This window comes from Mustela putorius, unplaced genomic scaffold (assembly GCF_011764305.1).
Source record: "Mustela putorius furo isolate JIRA1106 unplaced genomic scaffold, ASM1176430v1.1 tig00000580_pilon_pilon_pilon, whole genome shotgun sequence".
Classification (NCBI taxonomy): Eukaryota; Metazoa; Chordata; class Mammalia; order Carnivora; family Mustelidae; genus Mustela; species Mustela putorius.
The window spans coordinates 13,027,820-13,047,805 of NW_025421423.1; the positions used below are offsets into that span (position 1 = coordinate 13,027,820).

Here is a 19,986-nt window from a genome sequence, read left to right on the forward strand (position 1 = left end):
AGAGAGAGAGAGAGAGAGAGAGAAAGAGCGAGTATCTCAAACAGACTCCCCACCTAGTGCAGAGCCTGAATTAGGGCTTAATCTTACGACCCTGACATCATGACCATGAGTCAGATGCAAAACCAACTGAGACACCCAGGTGCCCCTAGGTGCTGTATTTTAAAAGAAAACTCTTCCTAATAAGAAATTTTAGACTCCTATGAGAAACTGACTACATTCACTTTTTTTCTTTTTCTTTTTTCTTAACATGAGGATCTTTGGGAGAAAGGAAGTCACAGGCAGGGTTCTGAATCAGCAGATAATGGAATATGGTAAGTAAAACCTCATCCTTATGACAGTTACTTGACAAACGCTAGAAGCAAGTAGAGAAAGGAAAGGATCCTGACTCCAAGTTACAATGGAGACCATTTACATTAGTCTAGAAACATTTCCTTCCAGTTCAACGGAGAGAGCCCGGTTCTCAACTAAAGTACAAGAGCATCTCATTCATCATTTCAGAAGTCTTGTTTCCACAGTAAAAAGAGTGAAAGCTTCGTCTAAGTTTCCGTGTGCATGAAACAACTAGGAAAAAATGCAATTAAAACCATCTTTGCCCATCTATAAGCACCTACTGGACACATTTACGTGGTCCCTGGTATGATTCTGACAAAAGGTCTGTGGGAGGGACTAAGAGGGCCCTTATTTCACAAGCGAGAAGCAGAGACTATAGATCTCGCTCACAATCACGATCAGATCCTTCTCAATGCTTGAGCTTTCTTTTTCTCTGAAACCACACTGTGGAGGTACGACTGTCATGTAAGAAGTGGTATGTATTTCACGTATATAACTTGCTGAGTCTGGGGAGAAGGATACACAACCAGGGCCGCAGACACATTTGTTCCCAGTTTTCTCCAGACCTTGAGTTTTTTCTTCCCCTCTTTCTTTCCTTTTTTTTTTTTTTAAAGATTTTATTGATTTATTTGAGAGTGTGTACGCACACATGAGTGGGGGAGGGGCAAAGGAAGAGGGAGAAGCCGACTCCCTGCCCTCATGAACCTGAGATCATGACCTGAGCTGAAACCCAGAGTTGGGCGCTCAACCAACTGACCACCCAAACATCCCTCACCAGTGCTTTTGCTAAATTAACTTTATGAAAGTTTAAAAACAATACAACTTTTTTTTTTTTAAATATTGAAAGTGTTCTTTCTTCTCCTAGAAAATCTGGGAAATTCAGAGTAGGATAAAGAAAAAAGAAATTACCAGTAATTTCATAACCCCCACGATGACCCTTTTCTTAGGTTTTCTCTAGTTTCCTATGCATACATGCATACAAATAAACCTAAGTACACATGTATACACAGAAGACCGAGACATACTACATTTTTAAAAATAAAAAATGAGACTCACCTCCATATTGGCACTTCCTATACTATGTTCTATGGAAGGGGTTTCATTTCTTAAGACTTTTATTTATTTGATAGAGAGCAGGAGAGCATAGCAGGGCAAGGAGAGGCAGAGGGAGAAGCAGGCTCCCCACCTGAGCAGGGAGCCCGATGTGGGGCTCAAAGTGGGGCTCCATCCCAGGACCCTGGGATCATGACCTGAGCTGAAGGCAGATACTCATCTGGGCACCCGACCCAACTGTTCTGAAAGACGCTAATAGGAATTCCTTAGAAAGTTTCAAGTCAAGGGAATTTGGAAAGTACAAGCCATCTTATGTTCTATGATTAGCTAAGCGTTTCTCAAGATCATTTGGAGGCCATGGAGGATCTCACATCTCATAAGAAGTATTCTGGGAAATACTATCATAATTTTGAAGCCTGTTTTTTCCAGCTTACTAGAGCCTAGTTCCCTGTGCCATTAAATCTTCTAATATTCTCTACACAAAATGAATTTTACTGGAATAATTTATAGTTTCACATAATGTAACTTTTACTCTATCTTTTGATTAGGGTATTTTCAGTGTTTTTACTCTTACAAATTTCCAGGAGAATTATTGCATCAAAACGTATTTTTAGGGACTCTGATACATATAACTAAGTTGTCCTACCAGGGTGTATGAGAACAAACTGTTATTCCATCAAATTGTGGCCAACATCATCAATGTGTTTGCAATTTTAATAAGAAGGCTGAGCAGTATTTTCTGCCAGAATTTTTGCAAATTGTATTTTTTGCAAATTGTATTTCTTGTAAACTGACCTCTGTGAGTCTGTTTCTCTTATTAGTTCTTTTTTCATTAAATAAACAAGCTGCACAGAAATCACCAGGAGAGAATTAGCACTGAGATTTTTGGCAACAATAATTGTGTCATGTCTTATACGTTTACCAGATGTTCAGAATTTATAATCTCTCCCCCAGCTCAGCTACTGAACTTCACAATTTCAGTTCATAACAATCAAGCAGCCACAGAACAACTTCTTAAACATCTGCCACCTTTCATGGACCGAGACCATTCTAGAAATAAATTCATGATTTATTGGGAGGTTTGCTTTGATACTGTAAGGAGACTATCTGAGTCGTATTTCCCCAAATGACCTTTTGGTTCTAACTGACTAACTGCATGGAGGTAAAATCCAATTAAGTGAATATAATCAGTAAAGCTAAGCCGGAGGTTCAAATTCCAAGATTTTTTTTTTCTCCAAATAAAGTCATAAATGTAATCAACTTGACATGGTCTAGCAGAAAAGCACAGATCTAGCAAAAGGCTTTAATTACAACATAACATAATTTAACAAAAAATTACAGTAAATATATAAATATATCTCAGCCATAACAATCTGTTGATAAATTATTAAGGTTCTAAAATAAAAAACAAAATAACAGTGTTTAAACATTTTAAAATGTGCACACCCTGGGCTTTATCTGACAGGAATGCATAAAGATTCATACCAAAGAAAGTTCCCCTCGGCAAAGTATTTTTTTTATGAATACGGGAAATAGCCTGAAAATTTCCCAGTAGGGAGAAGTGTTGCCTTAAATTATGGTACAGTCATACCACAGAATTATGTGCAATGAAGAGAAGAAGAAGACTAAAGCACAGATTTGGAAGGATATTCATTCATCTCTCTCTCTTTTTTTTTTTTTTTACCAAAACAAAACAAAACTTTATTTATAATTGAAAACTTAAACAGAAAATCTTGGGTTCTGAATCTGTGACACTTCCAAAATCTCTTGATCAAAAAGGGCCGCAGCAGGCAGGGAAGCAAACACAGGGGCCAATCCGGATTATCTTACTCAAGAGTGTCACCCAGAGCAAGGAAGGCCCACAATGGCAGAGAGGTGGTGGTCTGATCAGTCTTGCTCTGGACTACATCTCCCCACACTGTGAGATCACCACAGGCAGCTTGGGCTTATTGTTGGGGCCTGTGGGAACATTCTCGATCTTTCGCATCACTAGAAGTCCATCAATGATTTTGCCAAACACTACCTGTTTCCCATCCAGCCAATCACATTTAGAGCAGGTGATGAAGAACTGGCAGCCATTTGTACTGGGACCACTGTTTGCCATGGAAAGCAGGCCTGGAGCTGAGTGTCTGAATTTAAAATTTTCATCTGCAAATGGCCCCCGGTAAATACTGGCAACTCCAGTACCATCTCCATTAACAAAATCCCCACCCTGAATCATGAAATCCTTTATGACCCTGTGGAAGGTGCTCCCTTTATAGCCTATTGGAACCCCATCTTTTCTGAATTCTCCATTGCAGAACTGCCTAAAATTCTCGGCCGTCTTAGGCACAACATCCGCAAACAGCTTGATCTTCATGCGGCCAACTTCCTGGCCGCCAAAGAACACCACGGGATAAACAGGGCTTGAATTTGCCACCTCCATGGCTGCGACCTGGAAGCAGAAGCTCATTCATCTCTTTCTAAGCAAAGAATGCAGGTTACAGAATAAAGTGTGATCCCTTTGATATATAATAGCACATTTGCCACTACTGGGTATTTACCCTAAAGATACAAATGTAGTGATCCGAAGGGGCATGTGCACCCAAATGTTTATAGCAGCAATGTCCACAATAACCAAACTATGGAAGGAACCTAAATGTCCATCAACAGATGAATGGATCAAGAAGATGTGGTATATATATACAATGGAATACTATGCAGTCATCAAAACCCCCCAAATCTTGCTATTTGCAATGACGTGGATGGAACTAGAGAGTATCATGCTAAGTGAAATAAGTCAGAGAAAGATAATTATCATATGATCTCTCTGATATGAGGAATTTAAGAGGCAGGATGGGGAGTTTAGGGCGTAGGGAAGGAAAAAATGAAACAAGATGGGATCGGGAGGGATGCAAGCCATAAGAGACTCTTAATCTCACTAAACAAACTGAGGGTTGCTGGGGGGTGAGGGGTATGGAGAGTGTGGTTGGGTTATGGGGTGGGTATGTGATATGGTGAGTGCTGTGAAGTGTGTAAACCTGGCGATTCACGGACCTGTACCCCTGGGGCAAATAATACATTATACGTTAATAAAAGTAATTTTTAAAAAAGACCAAAAAATACATTTGCATGAGCACCAGAACACGTTTGGAAGGACAGGCACCAAGTTGTTATTTGTAAATGTGTAACAAAGAGAAAGAAGCTAAAGAAGATGGGAGTCAGGAGACAATTCTACTTTGCCTATTTCTGAATTACTTGAATTATTACAATGCAAATTCTTTCTTTTTTTTTTAACGCTTTTACTTAACTTTTAGTTAGCTAACATACAGTACAATATTGGTTGCAGGTGGAGAATTCATCACTTATATACAACACCCACAGCTCGTCCGAAGTGTCCCACTTTAACCTTCATCACTCATTTACCCCATCCCCTGCCCCCCTCCCCTCCAGCCAAATTCTTTTCCTTTTTTTTTTTTTAAAGATTTATGTATTTGAGAGAGAAAGAGCACGTGAGCGATCAGGGAGACTCCCAAGCAGGCTCCCCGCTGAGCACGGAGCCCAACACAGGGCTCCATCCTACCACCCTGAGAATCATGACCTGAGCCAAAACCAAGAGCCAGGTGCCCAACTGACTGAGCCACCCAGGAGCCCCAGCCAAATTATTTCTTAAATTCCAATGACTGAATGAGGGGAAAAAAAGAACCTAGAATAAATCTATATACAAAATTTCAAAATTCGGGGTGCCTGGGTGGCTCAGTAGGTTAAAGCCTCTGCCTTCGGCTCAGGTCATGATCTCAGGGTCCTGGGATCGAGCTCTGCGTTGGGCTCTCTGCTCAGCAGGGAGCCTGCTTCCCTTCTTCTCTCTCTGCCTGCCTCTCTGCCTACTTGTGATCGCTCTCTCTCTGTCAAATAAATAAATAAATAAACCCTAAAAAATTTTCAAAATTCTACAAAAAGCTGGGTCAACAGGAAGATGATTTTGGGGGCCTTCAGAGAGTAGGACAACAAGCTCATATTCGTGTCTGCCTTGCCAAGGTGAACACTGAGCCCTATTTCTGCTGAAATGCTTCAAGTCCTAGTCATCCACTTAGCTTTTGAAGGTGTTAAGAGTTGGTTTTCAACGTCCTTTAATTTACTGACTTTTTCTCCAGACCCCGGGAGCTGCTCAGCAGGCTATGAAACCACTCTTCTGAGAAGGGTGATTCAAGGTGGAGAGTGAGGGCTTGGAAACCCAGGTATGTCTTTCCGGAAGGGTCAGGGATGGAGAGAAAGGAATTAAAGACCATCAGCCAGAATCCAGAGGAAGCTCTTTCAAGAACTCCTCATTGCAAAAGGACACTTGGCTGGGGTTAGTCCCAGGCTAAGGGTGTGTGAGCCCAGGAAGGAGCTGTCAGTTACGGATCCCTTCAACTCTGCCCTAAAATGAGAGCAACCAGGAGCCTGGCGAGGGAGTCCCAGGGGCGGTGGGTTAGAAGTTTCATTTAACAGTTTTGTTAAAAGCTGTTAATTTTTAAATCTCAAAGTGCTTTGTTTGCCTCTTATTGGAGTACAGTTCTAAGAAGCTGTGAAGCTAAGGGTAAATTATAAAAAGACCAGCTGAGAATGGTTTGCAACAGAACAGCCACATTTATTTATTTATTTTGGGGGGGGCTTGGGTTGGGCTTTTTTTTTTTTTTTAAGATTTTATTTAGGGTGTCTGGGTGGCTCAGTTGGTTAAAAGACTGGCCTTCGGCTCAGCTCATGATCCTGGAATCCCGGGATCGAGTCCTACATCTGACTCCCTGCTCAGCAGGGAGTCTGCTTCTCCCACTGACCTGTCTCCTCTCATTCTCTCCCTCTCAAATAAATAAATAAAATCTTAAAAAAAAAAAAGATAAAAAATTAAAAAAAAAAGATTTTATTTATTTGAGAGAGAGAGTGTATACAAGAAGGGTTAAGGTCAGAGGGAAAAGCAGACTCCCCACTCAGCAGGGAGACCAACACAGGACTTGATCCTGGGACTCCAGGGTCATGACCTGAGCTGAAGATAGTCGCTTAACTGACTGAGCCACCCAGGCATCCAGAACAATCCTATTTATTTATTTATTTATTTATTTATTTTTTTAAAGATTTTATTTATTTATCAGAGAGAGAGAGGGAGAGAGCGAGCATAGGCAGACAGAATGGCAGACAGAGGCAGAGGGAGAAGCAAGGAGCCTGATGTGGGACTCGATCCCAGGACGCTGGGATCATGACCTGAGCCGAAGGCAGCTGCTTAACCAACTGAGCCACTCAGGCGTCCCAGAACAATCCTATTTAAATTAACGCCAATATCACCGGCTCTGGCTTCCAAAGACAGCAAGCTGAAGAGTGGAAGCTAGACTTCTCTCATGCAGGACACTGGGATGGGTAAGACGATGTGGTTTTCCAGACTAAACATTTCTCCGAAAATTCCCTCTAATATTAGAGAGAGGGCTTCAGGAGAGGACTGTGATCTCATCAGACCTCTGGCCCAAGTGAAGGTGTGAACGTTGGTGACCACTCTCAGACGAAAGCTTCTGACACCTCAGGGGCTCTGACCAGTGGATGCTGGCAAGGCCCCACACAGGGGAATTGGAACTTCCTGTCAACTCTATGACCAGGGAAAGGGAGAATTCTCAAAGGCTGAAAGCCCAGGGAGGCCAGGATTGGTAGGGAGGGAAACGGAAAAAACAATCAAAAAAACCCCAAAAAACCAAACAAATAAAAGGAGGGGTCACTGAAGGGGCAATGAACGAGGAGAGATCAAACAGCAGAAAGACTCCCTTTCACACCCTTGGCAATGACCGGGATCTACTGCAGGACAATGGTTCTTCAAACGACCTACTTCCTGTGTCAAGCACCCAACAATGATCTTCATGAAGCCGGGCATCTTGTCTGCTTGGCTCTCACCACCAGCCCTAGGCCAGCACTCTACCGGACCCATAGTACGCGCTTAATCAAAAGGTGTAGTGGGGTGTTCAGCTTTGGACACCAGTGAGTAAGGCAAAACAAGAGGTGTCACAAAGCCCCATACCTAAGTGGAGGGTAACTCCTTTTTCAGGAAGACCTTAAGAGGCTATTTTGCCTTGTAGTACTTGGTGGACATAATTCACTCCTCAGGGGCCATTTGTCTACACTGGGGACTCCCCTTTCCCTTATACCTGACCCACTAGAGGGCCAGGGATCCTGTCTGGAGGCCCTCTGGAGTTTCCCCCTACATTCCCATGAAGGTTTGCTGAAATAAACACTATTACTAGTAATTTGGGGACCTTCAAAAGTGCTACTTGAAGCAGATCCCATGGCTAGGAGTCCATTTCACGGGTAAATACAAGACAGTGAGCCGAGGTGGCCCCGCCTTTAAAATGGGCTTCCAGAACTTGAAATGTCAAGCCCTCACACTTGCTCCTGGAATCCTACACATTACAGAATGTTCTCCTTGAAGAAAAAAAAAATCAGGGAAGATTCTTAAATGCTTTCTTTTTTTTTTTTTTTAAAGTATGAATTCTAAGCTTGAAGGTATAATCGCCTTCACTAATTTCTACGTGTGTCAATTTAAGCCTCTCATTAAGTCTTCAGCTATCTCAGTCCTTCCAGATCAGCCTTCATAGTAATCATGGGAGCCAGTGAGTCACTTGTTTTGACACGGATGGATGTTTCCTACAAGGGCGATGTAGGAGGGACTTTAGGGAAAATGGGTCAGAAGAGAGAAAAAGGAAGGCTTCTGGTTTTGTAAAGGAGGAAGACATTGAAGTGGGATGGGCGGGGGTTTCTGAGCAGGACGTGGTCTCTGGGGGGGTCCTATAGCCTCTGCTCATATCCGGGCAGAAAGGGAGGAGGAAAGTGCATTTCCTATCCACCCCGCTCCGAAAGTCTCTGCAGACATCTTCACTGGACAAGGAGGCAGGTTGCAAGCCACCGGGTCACACGGATGGAGACAGGCACAAAGGTCCTTTACTGGGAAAGCTGGTTCTCAAAGGACACCCCCTCCCTTGCTTCAATAGAAAAGGTCAACTCAGGGAAGGCATGAAGTGAGCCATGGGTTTTCTTTAGGAAGGAATGAACCTGGGGCAGACTTAATGAGTTCCTTAACAAAAGAGCATCCTGGAGATGGTAAGACTTGGAGCCATGCAAACCCCAAATCTTCTCCTTGACGTGAGACAGAGAGACGCCCAACCTCGGCTGAACCAGGCAGGGTACTCAGGCAGTTTGGCGCCCGTCCGCTCACTTGGAGTAGCTCCTGCGGGGCAGCTCCGGGAGGGAGGGGCTCAGGCTGGAGGCTGGTGAGAAGCTGGGGGGCACCTGGCAACGGTGAGTTCGGACACTGACTAGACTTCCACACAGATTCGGATCCAACCTCGATCCGACCAGCAACTTAACACGAGGCAAGTCCCCAACCCCCAGCCTCATTCTCTCCACCTAAAAAGGCGCCCTCCTCAAGTTGCGAGAATCAACAGAGACAACATATGTGAAACATACTTGGCAGATTCCAAAAGTGCTACTGAAATGCTCATAATTATTAAGCGTGATCTTATTACAGCTGGGACCAAACGCTTTCTGGAACACATTAGTAATTGTTTACCGAAAGCCACGGGAGGGACAGGGAATTCCCCTGGTGAAAAAAGTGCTTCAAAACAGGCTTTGCTGAAAACCAGCTAGCCATCACAGGAGGGTTCCATCTACGGCCCAGCCACCCCAAGGAGGGCCTCTTGGCGTTGGGAGAGTGGGTGGCATGGGTACCTGTGAGGGGCCAGCTCCCTCTTTCTGCTCCTGTCCAGAGCACAGCCCTCATCAGACACTCTGCCATCTGCCAATGGCACCACGGGGCAGGTGGAAAACCAGAATAGCCAAGATTCTGGAGTTGGACAGCTCAGGGTTCCAAACCCAGCAGACATGACCACTTCTTGTATGGAGACAGCCTGCTTTTTAAAAAAATAAATAATTATAGTTGTTACTCTTTATGGTATTCTTTTCATACGCTAAACAACACACTGAGTATTTATCTCATCTAACCCTTACAATTGACCCATGAGATACCCAATTTACAGACGGGGAAGTGGAGGGTACAGAGAGGTGAAAGGGACAGGCTGCCTGGGGTCGCACAGGAAGCGAGGGACAGAGTCAGGACTTAAAGCCTGGCTCTGTATGGTGAGATTGCTTCTCAGATCTTTTCTAGTTCTGATGCTGTACTATTCTAACAACTCCCACATGTAAACAGCACTTGGTTGTTTTCAGAAGTTGTACACTTGTTAAGAGAGCAAGCTTCCGAGTTAGCCTGTCTGGTTTCAATCGGGCGGAACCATTTACGATGCAACAAGCTCTCTGGGACTCTGATCGTCCTCCATACAGCGGGGACAACAGTTCTGTGAGGCAGTGCCCATGAGGCACTGGACTCAGACTACGAGCTAAATTCGGGGTTTCCCTTTGCGCGAGTCTCCTGCCTGACCCGGCTTCCCTGAGCACGGGTCCCCTCTAGCAGCAGGGGTGACGGGGACATCCTTCCCATTCTGTAGCAGGGGTCGTTACATTACGTTCCACACTCTTGGGCTCCTTGGGACCTATGCGGGGACACTGGAGAGGCAGGGCTCCAGGTGCCCCACTTGCTCTAGCACAGAGCGGCTCCGCTGTTGTCTCTTCTGCAAACGATCATAGTTAAGAAGAGGGTTTTCCTACTCCATCTCTAGCAAATGTACAGACTAAACGAAACGTGCGCATACTGAAATGTAACGCTAGCGTTTCTGTGTTCTCCGTTCCCCTGGATCAGAACCTCCTGCCCATCCTGTGAGGTTGGCCCAGGGTGGCTGACCCAGCAGCTGTGGGCTGCGCCCCGTTTCACAGGCTCCTATCCCATATACAGGTGGCTGCCCTCTGAGAGATGCTGCTCAGAACCACAGGGGATAGTGGGCGCTCCTCCCTCAAGTATTTTTAAGTTTCTTGGTGAAGTTCAGTAGACAGTGTTCAAGGAAAATCTTATGTGGGATTCCCACATGGGAAATGGAAGTGGAGCCCGCTGAGCAGAGGGGGGTTTTCGGGAGCACTGTGTAAGACCACAGCCAAGCTCGTTCCCTCTCCGAGAGCCCACAGTGCCTCCTTGTGGACAATGTGATCAAGGACACGCAGTGTGCGATGGAAGGACTCCTAACACCTGGAGGCTCTCCCAGGACTCCTTGGGGCATTGCTCAACCCAGGTAGGCGTGTTTCTCCGTGCTACCTAACACCATAGGGGCTTAGTCTGCATTCGGACTGTGACCTTCCTGGAACGACCTTCCCTCTGCACTTAATCCCATCCATCTTGTTAATACATCTCACCCCAGACGACCTCCTGGAAGCCCCCACATCCATTTCCTGTGGAACATACCACTACCAGGAAAGGAAGTCTTGCCCTACCTTGGTCTTTCTTATTTATTCTTTTAAAGATTATTTCTTTATTTGACACAGCCAGAGAGAGAGAGAGAGAGCGAGAGAGAGAGAGAGCACACAAGCAGGCAGAGCAGCGGGCAGAGGGGAGGGGGAAGCAGGCTCCCCGCTGAGCAGAGCGCCCAAAGCTTGGCATGATCCCAGGACCCTGGGACTACGACCTGAGCTGAAGGCAGACACTTAACTGATGGAACCACCCAGGCACCCCCCCACCTTGGTCTTCAGCTCTTTCTGGGTCTCATGATACATCCCCCAAATATACCAATATTAGATGGTTAGCTGGTTGGGGCCAGATATCCTCTCTTTCCCTCCTTATGTTCCTGACCTCCGCACACAGTAAATACCCAATCCACACTACTGAACTGGTGTCTCCATAGTGCCTTCCTGCCTTTCCCATCCCCTCCAATGCCAAACACTTAGTCGTATTACGGAGCTCGCTCTTACCCTCTCCTTGTTTCAATTGCTCAGCAGAGTGTTTAAAAGTGTTGAGCTTTACAGTGTTTAAAATGTATATTTTAATTCTGAACTTTTTGCACTGCAAGGCCAGAGAACGCAACCCTTTCGTTTTCTTCCTTCAAACTTAAGTCAACACAGCCTCCTGCAGGACACTGGAAAAAAGGGCTATTTCTCTTCGTAGATATCCAGTATACGTCTATCAGTCCTACCAAGTAACCATATGAGTCCGCCCGTCTTACCCCGATTTCATTTCCGCAAGTTATGAGGTTATTTTTTGTTTTTTGGGGGTGGGGTTAATTCCCTTCACCTTTTACTTGTGGGTTTTTATACTTCCTACTGTTGTTCAGATACGCTGTTGTTCAGATGCTCTAATATTATTATTTCCATTCTATTCCTGATGCCATTATAAACCTTTCTTTCACTTAAGATTCTTTGCTTTATAGTGTTTCCTATTTAATATTCGCACCATTCATACTTTTCTGAATCAATATGTGACCACGTGTATTTGACAAACTTCTTAGTTTTGCTTCTATGACTTTTCTCTTTCCGTAGCTTTCCAGTGAAAAATGGCATAGCCGACTTGTGCTTCTGAATCGAATCCGGACTCCTTCCGGACTTAAGGAATCTGGACTGCATACGCTGTCGTTAATTACGACGTATTCTAAAATTCTAGTTTACATTAGGCTTCTTTGAGCTCTTCTGTTATCTTTTATTGTATGAACTACACTTTTTCTACCTTGAAAACATTTGGAGGATAAATACTCACTCCATTCACTGTTCGTGATCAATACAATGGACTTAGAAACCAAGCCTCCTTTGTTCCTGCTTCCTTCTGCGAGGGCCCTGCCTGTGCCTCTGTCACAGTCTCAATCCTGTGGTCAGAGGCCCCTCCTGGGGAAGGAAGACAGGGTCTGACTCTGGATTCTACTCCTGGTCACACGGTTCCAGGGGACCTGGGCAGGCCAGCCGCTCTGCCCTCACAGGATGACGTGACCCGCTCCAAACTACAGACGGTGCCTGGTGGGGTCAGGCACTGGCTCCTCCGCCACCCTCTGGGCTCACCCACACTGCCTTTCCAGCAGCACCTTCTACTGCTGAGCGATTTGAGCTTTTGTGTTGGCAGCTAAATACGCTCAGAGTCCCTCCTCCTTGATGTGACATGTTTCTCCATGACGACCGAGCATAACTAGGGGAGAGGGTGAGGCAGAGTTCAGCACAGACTGTGGTCCCATCCCCAGCTCTCCAGGCCCACTGCCCTACACTCCGAACCCCCACCGTGTTCCCACGATGAGCACGGGCTCCCTGGTGCCTGGGGTCACGCGGCAGCCACTGAGCAGCCCACTGAGGCCGCTGTGGCTTCCCCGCAGGCCGAGGACGTGGCCCTCGAGGTCTCTTACCTCAAACTGGATCAACACTGTCCCGCTTTCAAGGCCCTTCTTTAGCTGTTCCATGGATCCCTCCAAGGTGTCCCCACCCTCTGGACAAATGGGGAAAATGGCCTCAGGGAAAAGCTGGTTCAGTTCATCTTCGGATTTGATGTCCGCGAACGAGTGCACTGCTGTAGTGAACAAGAAAAAGAGTGTGTCTGGCAGGGGTAGGAACGTTCTGGTTGATCTGTTTACTCAAAAAAAAAAAAAAAAAAAAGAGGTACTTACGGCACCTGCACACAGATGGTTTAAAACAGCTTATTAAACGATTAAGCTCATGGTAATCACTTTCACCAAAGACACTACTTCTTGAATGATTCAGTAAGTGCTAATTATACAAAATGACATACTAATCTTTCTGGTTAGTTTTAAATGACGGTGTTTTGTACTCAGAGTCTTTTGACTAAGGTGGGAGAGGGTGAAAGAATGTTTTTAAGGAAACCTAACTTCCTCCAACTTTGTTCTCTCTGACCTGGTTATTCTTCTACCTAACTGTCTCCCCTCCCCTACCTCTCTTTCAGGCCCCCCCCCCTTTTTTTAAAGATTTATTTATTTATTTGAGAGACAGTGAGAGAGAGCATGAGCAAGGAGAGGGTCAGAAGGAGAAGCAGACTCCCCCGTGGAGCCGGGAGCCCGATGCGGGACTGGATCCCGGGACTCTGGGACCATGACCTGAGACAAAGGCAGCTGCCCAACCAACTGAGCCACGCAGGCGTCCCTCTCAGGTCCCTTTCATTTGCTCCCTTAAAACAAGTATTTTTCATGGGCACTCTATGACCGCATTGTCCCCCAGAGCCCAGTCAGCCTCTCCCTAAGGCCATCTTTAGGTGGGAGGTTCCCAAGTACACGTATCAAGTCCTAACACCTCCTCTGGGTTCAGTCCTACCTCGTCAATTCGGAGTCTGCCTTCATGTCAGACTCCTTGGGTAAAGACAAACCTGGGATCTCCCCCATCCCTGCCCTGCACTAACTTCCTCCCCAGTCTCACATGCCTCTTTCTGGAAACTTTGGGATTATCTCTGAATTTTCCCCTTCTACCTAGGAAGGGAAGTCACTCTTTTACTCAAACGCCTTCAATGGGGGAGGCACCTGGATGGCTCAGTGGGTTAAAGCCTCTGCCTTTGACTCAGGTCATAATCCCAGGGTCCTGGGATCGAGTCCCGCATCGGGCTCTCTGTTTAGCAGGAAGGCTGCTTCCTCCTCTCTCTCTCTCTGCCTGCCTCTCTGCTTACTTGTGATCTGTCTGTCAAATAAATAAATAAATCTTAACCAAAAAAAAAAAAGAAAAGAAAGAAAGCCTTCAATGGCTCCCCACTGCCTTCAGGACAACCAGAAAGGAGAAGGAGAATCACCACCATGGCATTTCCCCCACATAGTTGAACTGAATCCTGAACTAGCTACCACTGTCCCCATTTTACAGATGGGGAAATGGACTATCAGGGTGAAGAAGCTGTCTAAAGTTCCGAAGTGACCCGGGCTATTGGTGGGCGGGGGGGTGGGGGACACACAGGAGTCTGGTCAGTCCATGGGTCTCTGATCCAAAAGACCACATTCTTTCCACAGACCCTGGAAGCACATTTCTTCTGCTGTTTTGTGAAGATAATATGATTTCTGTTATGTCTGCTACTCCCTATGCTGTTGACTTATTTTTCTTCTAGTCAATTCGTTTTTACTTAAATGTTTATTTTAAAAATGAAATGATCAGGGCACCTGGGTGGGTCAATGGGTTAAATCCTCTGCCTTCAGCTCAGATCATGATCCCAGAGTCCTGAGATCGAGCCCCGCATCCGGCTCTCTGCTCAGCGGGGAGCCTGCCTCTCTGCCTACTTGTGATCTCTGTCTGTGAAATGAATGAATAAAAATCTTAAAAAAAAAAAAAAAAAGGCTGTTTCAAACTTCAGCCTGTTTCCACCTTCTAGTGAGGGTGGGCGCACTAGAAGCCAAGGACAGACTTGGAGGCTTTAGCCATTTTGGTCCCATAATTTCAACCAGTCCCTCTTCCTCCATCCTTTAAAAAATAAAATAAAATAAAATAAATAAAATAAATGAAACAATCATTAATTTTGGACAGTCCGTGGCACTGCCCTTTAGCTCTAATAGTTTACAAGCATCCATTTTTTTCCTCTAGAACCAGCGCCAGCCCCTTGCTATGGGCTGGTGGAGGACTCCCCTCCCAGGGAGGCCTGAGGACTCTATTCCTGGCCCTAGGATGGCCCACATGCCCTGGGGCGCAGCCTGTGAGGGGGCCTACTCCCGGGGGGGGATTCCTGTTTCCGGCTTCAGGGCGCAGGACAACTTAGCCAACCTGTGACTTGGTTTCCTCATCCCCTCCCTCAGGGTTAGGGATACCATGCTGACCTTCTAAGAGCGTTATGTAAAGCAATAAGCACAGCGCAAGGCCAGTTACCGAGGGCTGCGCTGACATCAGCAACTACAGCCACAGAATACCCGCCCTGCTGGGCGTGGCATTGACGGTAGGTGGGGGTGGGGCACTGGGGATCTGGAGGGATCTGGAGAGATCCAGCGAGGCCTCAGGGATGCAGGCCAGCTTTGGGCCTAGAGATGTATGGGGACAGAGGGAAAGCAGGCGTGTGGGGGCCTGGGGGCTGGGTGTATAGACACTGTGAGGCCAGAACAGAGGTGTGCGGCCGGGCCTCAAGTCACGCACTTCATCGCCCTTATTTTAAATCTGGGCAGAACGATTCAAGGGCTTGGCTTATTTTACAACAGCAGCAGCAACACCAGTCACGGTATTTAAAGGAAGCCGTCCTTCAAATGCCTGCCAGGTATCAGGAAACATTCTAGGTGCTTTCCAAGTCTAAGCATCAGTCTGTCTTCACAAGAACCCCGTGACGGGGTGGTTAGCGTACCCTTACTCTCCATCAGAGTGAACAGGAGCACGAACTGGGCACGACACTTGCTCGAGGCCCCTCCACCCAGTAGCGAAGGAGGGAGGATCACCCTGGGACCCTCCGCTCTACCGGCTTCGACAGAACCCGACCCTTCGTGAAGGGGCCGAAAATGCAAACATCTGTGGGGCCAGGCAGCTGAGAAAGGAGCGCGGTGCAGGGGAGCCGGCCGGGGAGGGACCAGAGCTCATGCTCCGTATCAAGGGGCTGGGTGGGTGCTGCCTACCTCCAGAGGGCTGGCCACGAGGGGCTGGGCCCTGCGTGGGCAGATCTTCACGTTTCTCAAGTGAGAAGTCGCACATCCTGGTTGGGAGGCGAAAGTTCCTGGATTTTCCAATGCTGGCTACGAGCTCAACATTTTCAAAACCACAGAACGGGCCACATAGGGCCCCACCTCTCTAAGGCCCCGTGGCTCCTCCCCGTAGCCGCCCTTACCTTTCCTCCTGATCACCAGGGCCAGCTCCCGCGTGTGGGACTCCCGGCTGGCTTTGATGAACATCACCACTTGGTCATGGGTGTGTTCCGAGATGTCCCGGCCATTGATTAACACGATTTGATCCCCTTCGTTCAGCTTCGGAATGCAGGTGTCCGCCTGGGTGGAGAGGAAAAGCGAGTTTCTTCGGTTACCATAACACAATACTCAAGGGCAGGACGCGGACACCCTCGGAGCCCAGACACTTGAGACCATGTTTGTGTTCTCTTCTCCCTCGGGCACGACCGCGCCGTTATTTTTCTATCCGCTGCTGTGCGGACACGGTCGCGGGTTGTGGGACTGTCAATGGTCCCGATGTGAGTCATACAGCGTTTCAGAAAAAAGCTACGAGACTTCCTGCAGCCTTTTCTCTACGATGGCCAACCTCCACTTATTACTGTAACGTAGTAACTATGAGGCTTCGGAGCTGCTGTTTTCTCGATGTGCTGGTAGAAAATAATTCGTCAGCCAAATGTGAGGGTTTGTCTCTCTTGCAATGGAGAAAGCCTTTGTCAGCATAACACCAAAGACAGAAACCAGTACGGAGAGAAGCAAAGCACCGAACAGTGTAGAACAGAAGCCTTGTAATTTGAACAGACCACAGGCACTAAGAAAAAGGAAACTACGGGCTTAAGGACTACGTAGGAGTAAAAGCCCCAACCCGGTTCCTTCTAAGGAGATGCAGTGTGGCTGCTCACTGTTCTAGAAAAGCAAACCCTCTCCTGAGGAGGCCAAGACGGAGGGCGGGGGGGCAGGGTGCTGGTGTGGGATGGCAGGTCCCTGTGCAGAGTGAGCAGAGCAACAAACCCTGTGCCTCCGTTTCCCTTCCTTGAGAGGACTTCTAAATTTTAATGGGCCCCGTGAAAAATGCAAATTCTGGTTTAGGAGGTCTGGGGTGGGGCCCGAGATTCTGTATTTCTAATGAGTTCTCAGGGGAGGCTGGTGCTTCGTTGACGGGCAAACTTCTGGAAAAAAACATGGATTCCATTCTTTCTTTCCGTCTCCATGCATGCACTGACACACACTCTTTGTGGCTGGGAAAGGAACGGCACACGGAAAGAGAAATGTTGGATTTAGCAGAAAAGAAACGTAGGAAAGAACGAAATGTGTTCACTTACAGGTGACTCTGGGTTTATCCTTGATACGACGAGAGGCATCTTTTGGTCCACGCCTCCCTATAAACACGATAAATCAAAAAACAAAACACTTGAATAGCTCATAGCAACAAAGACACGCAGATACTGCTGACCCGGGGAGGGCTCAGACCTCACTTGAACCTATTCTCATCCCAGGGGTTGGCATCCTTTCAGGATTACAAGCTTTGCGACCCCGTGGGGTCTAGTGGGGTCACCAGAGGACTGCTCAGATGTCTCTCACTGCCATTCCCATATTGCACGAACTAAAGATGTGCTCAGAGGGTCGCGCTCCTTTTTAAAAATGCAACATCCCCCCGAGGACTCCAAAAGCACAGCCTAGAAGTGCTGCTGGCAAGGGGAGTTTCCAGCATCGGAGACAGAAGCTGGAGACAGAAGCTGTAGAAAAAGTCACATGTTGTGAGGGCAGGTCCTCAGTGGGGCGCTGGGGTACCGGAAGGGGAGTCTGCCGTGGCAGCCGTGGGGGTGGGCAGTGGAGACCACCCGCCCTCGCTCTGCTCTAAAGCAGGGCTTTGTCCACTCTGTAAAGGGCCCGAGGGTAAGGAGGTATGGGAGAGAGGGCTCTGTTCTAACTGCTCAACTCTGCCACCAGTGTCAAAGTAGCCGCAAACCATTTGTAAATGAATGGGTGTGGCCATGTGCGAATAAAACTTTATTTGCAGAAAAAGATGGGGTGTGACTTGTGGGCCAAAGCAGGCAGAGGTGGGGGACGACCCTGTACATGGCCTTGTAAGTTGCGCGGCTCTTCTCTCTCATCGGCTTTAGTGATGCTCAGGGTTCCCTTGAAACCCCCTCTTCTGGAGATAGATCGACTTGGCCAACGGTGCGTCATTGCTCTGAGCCTCAATACACGTTTATAAATCGGGTTTTAAAATACCCACTTCACCGATTATAAGCCCTCAGTGGGGTGACATAAAGAAGTGCACGGACAGCACTGAGCACAGTGTAGGCCGCTGGGCTGAGGCAGCGCTATGGCCACGCCAGAAACTCCCCAGTTCTGAGGCCTGAGCCAGTGTCCTCAGTGTCCTGTACTTCAGCAAGCAGCACTCTCCTAATGGGAACTGAAAAGCCATCTAAAGACGGCATCCCTATGAAGACACACGACATACCTTCAGATTAAATCCAAATTTTCCATCTTCATCTGGCGTGATGCGGATCAAAACTAAGTAGCCATCGCCATGATCATTCTGGAAAATGTGGCAGACATGATTAATTATGTTACTTCTCGCTCTCAGGGGCGGTGAGGAGGTGTTTCCCCTTGGTCCACCTTACTTGAATTGCCCCCAGGGCACCTCGGCCCAGGGAAGCCTGGGTGGTCACCGGCTGGGCTGCTTGGCAGCCCCGGGACCCGAGCTCACCCACCTTGTCACAGTAGTACTGGCTGCAGTCCTCGGCGGAGCCCCCTTTGGTCACCCTGTGGAAATCCTCTAAGAACTGCTGATCAACGCCATCTGGTGAGCAGGAGCCTGGAGCATTTGAAGATGAAGACACAGAACTGGATGACTTCTGGGTCAGGCAGCTTTGTGCTGGATTGTTCTCGGATATACTCCTTCATTATGGGGAAGGAGGAGACATCTTACTCACTGGATTAACATGTTAGCAGAGCAAGCATCATTGACGGTCGGGGCCTGGCATCCCAGGGCTGTCATGAATTCCTGCAACCTTAGGAGAGCTCCAAAGGTCAGTGCCGGGGCTCTGGCACACCCGGGGTCCACGGGCTGCCCTTGCTCTTGTCCGGCCCGAATATCACCACCTTTAGTTTTGGGGAAAAGGTGCAGGAGGGCAGGGAGAATCCAGGAGCTGCTGAAAACTCAGCTCCCTTCCCAGGTCCTCTGAAGGTGACAGGGAAATGTGCCCAGCTACTCTGGTGGCTTAATTACCAAAGCTCACTCAGATGTACGCCTCCATCCCTTCTGAAAGCTTTTTCCTTTCATCTCATTCCTGCTGTTAGCTCTGTGTCAGTAGGACTCTTGGCTACCCAGCCTCCCCCAAATGGGACTGAAGTTCCATTTCTAAGACATTTACATTAATCCTAGTTTGCAGTATTTGCCTGTGATCGCCATTAATTGCGTACAATGAGATTATACATTTCCCCCCTCTAATATATGTCCTCCTGTGCCCATTTTACATTTAATGAAGATCAGAAGTTCCTTGGTTTTACTGGTCACATCTGAATAATGCTCAGGAGCCACACAAGTTTTGGACGGCACGGTTACAGAATTTTCTTTTTAAAGGATGTTTTAATTTTTTTTAACCTGTTTGTTAATTATTATTGTTGTAAGATTTTATTTATTTATTTGAGAGAGAGAGAACACAAAGGGACAGTGAGAGGGAGAAGCAGACTCCCTGCTGGGCAGAAAGCCGATGCAGGGCTCTATCTCAGGACCCTGAGATGATCACCTGAACTGAAGGCAGATGCTTAACTGACTGAGCCACCGAGGTGCCCCAAGATTTTATTTATTTGAGGGAGAGAGAGCAAGAGAATGAGAGAGCATGAGCAGGGCGGGAGGGGCAGAGGGAGAAGCAGACTCCCGGCTGAGCAGGGAGCCTGTCACAGGGCTCTATCCCAGGACCCTGGGATCATGACCTAAGTTTAAGGCCGATGCTTAACAGCCTGAGCCAACAGAACATTCCCATCAGCACAGGAAATTCTGTCTTGGAGAATTACAGACTATGAGAACAGTCCCTCTGAAATCCTTTGGTCTAACTCCCATTTCACAGATGAAGAAACTATGGTCTAGAGAGGCTGAGTGACTTGCCCAAAGGCACTCAGCTTTCCGCTCCCTTAA

The 19,986-nt window shown here is 47.3% G+C and overlaps 2 protein-coding genes across 6 annotated transcripts in view; both read right to left on the reverse strand.

Annotated features, from left to right (window-relative positions):
- PTPN3 (protein tyrosine phosphatase non-receptor type 3) overlaps positions 1-19,986 on the reverse strand; it is a 119,259-nt gene that overhangs the window by 22,637 nt on the left and 76,636 nt on the right. For all 5 annotated transcript variants that reach the window (XM_045081679.1, XM_045081680.1, XM_045081678.1 and 2 more), the window contains 5 exons: positions 18,560-18,746; positions 18,307-18,384; positions 17,162-17,218; positions 16,007-16,163; positions 12,633-12,793 (listed from right to left, as the gene is read on the reverse strand). In XM_045081679.1, the coding sequence (XP_044937614.1) occupies positions 12,633-12,793; positions 16,007-16,163; positions 17,162-17,218; positions 18,307-18,384; positions 18,560-18,746 (640 nt within the window). The remainder of the gene's footprint in view (positions 1-12,632; positions 12,794-16,006; positions 16,164-17,161; positions 17,219-18,306; positions 18,385-18,559; positions 18,747-19,986) is intronic.
- Positions 66-3,973, reverse strand: LOC123392481 (peptidyl-prolyl cis-trans isomerase H-like). The gene has a single exon (XM_045081682.1). The coding sequence runs from the start codon at positions 3,833-3,835 to the stop codon at positions 3,287-3,289; it is 549 nt and encodes a 182-aa protein (XP_044937617.1). The 5' UTR covers positions 3,836-3,973; the 3' UTR covers positions 66-3,286.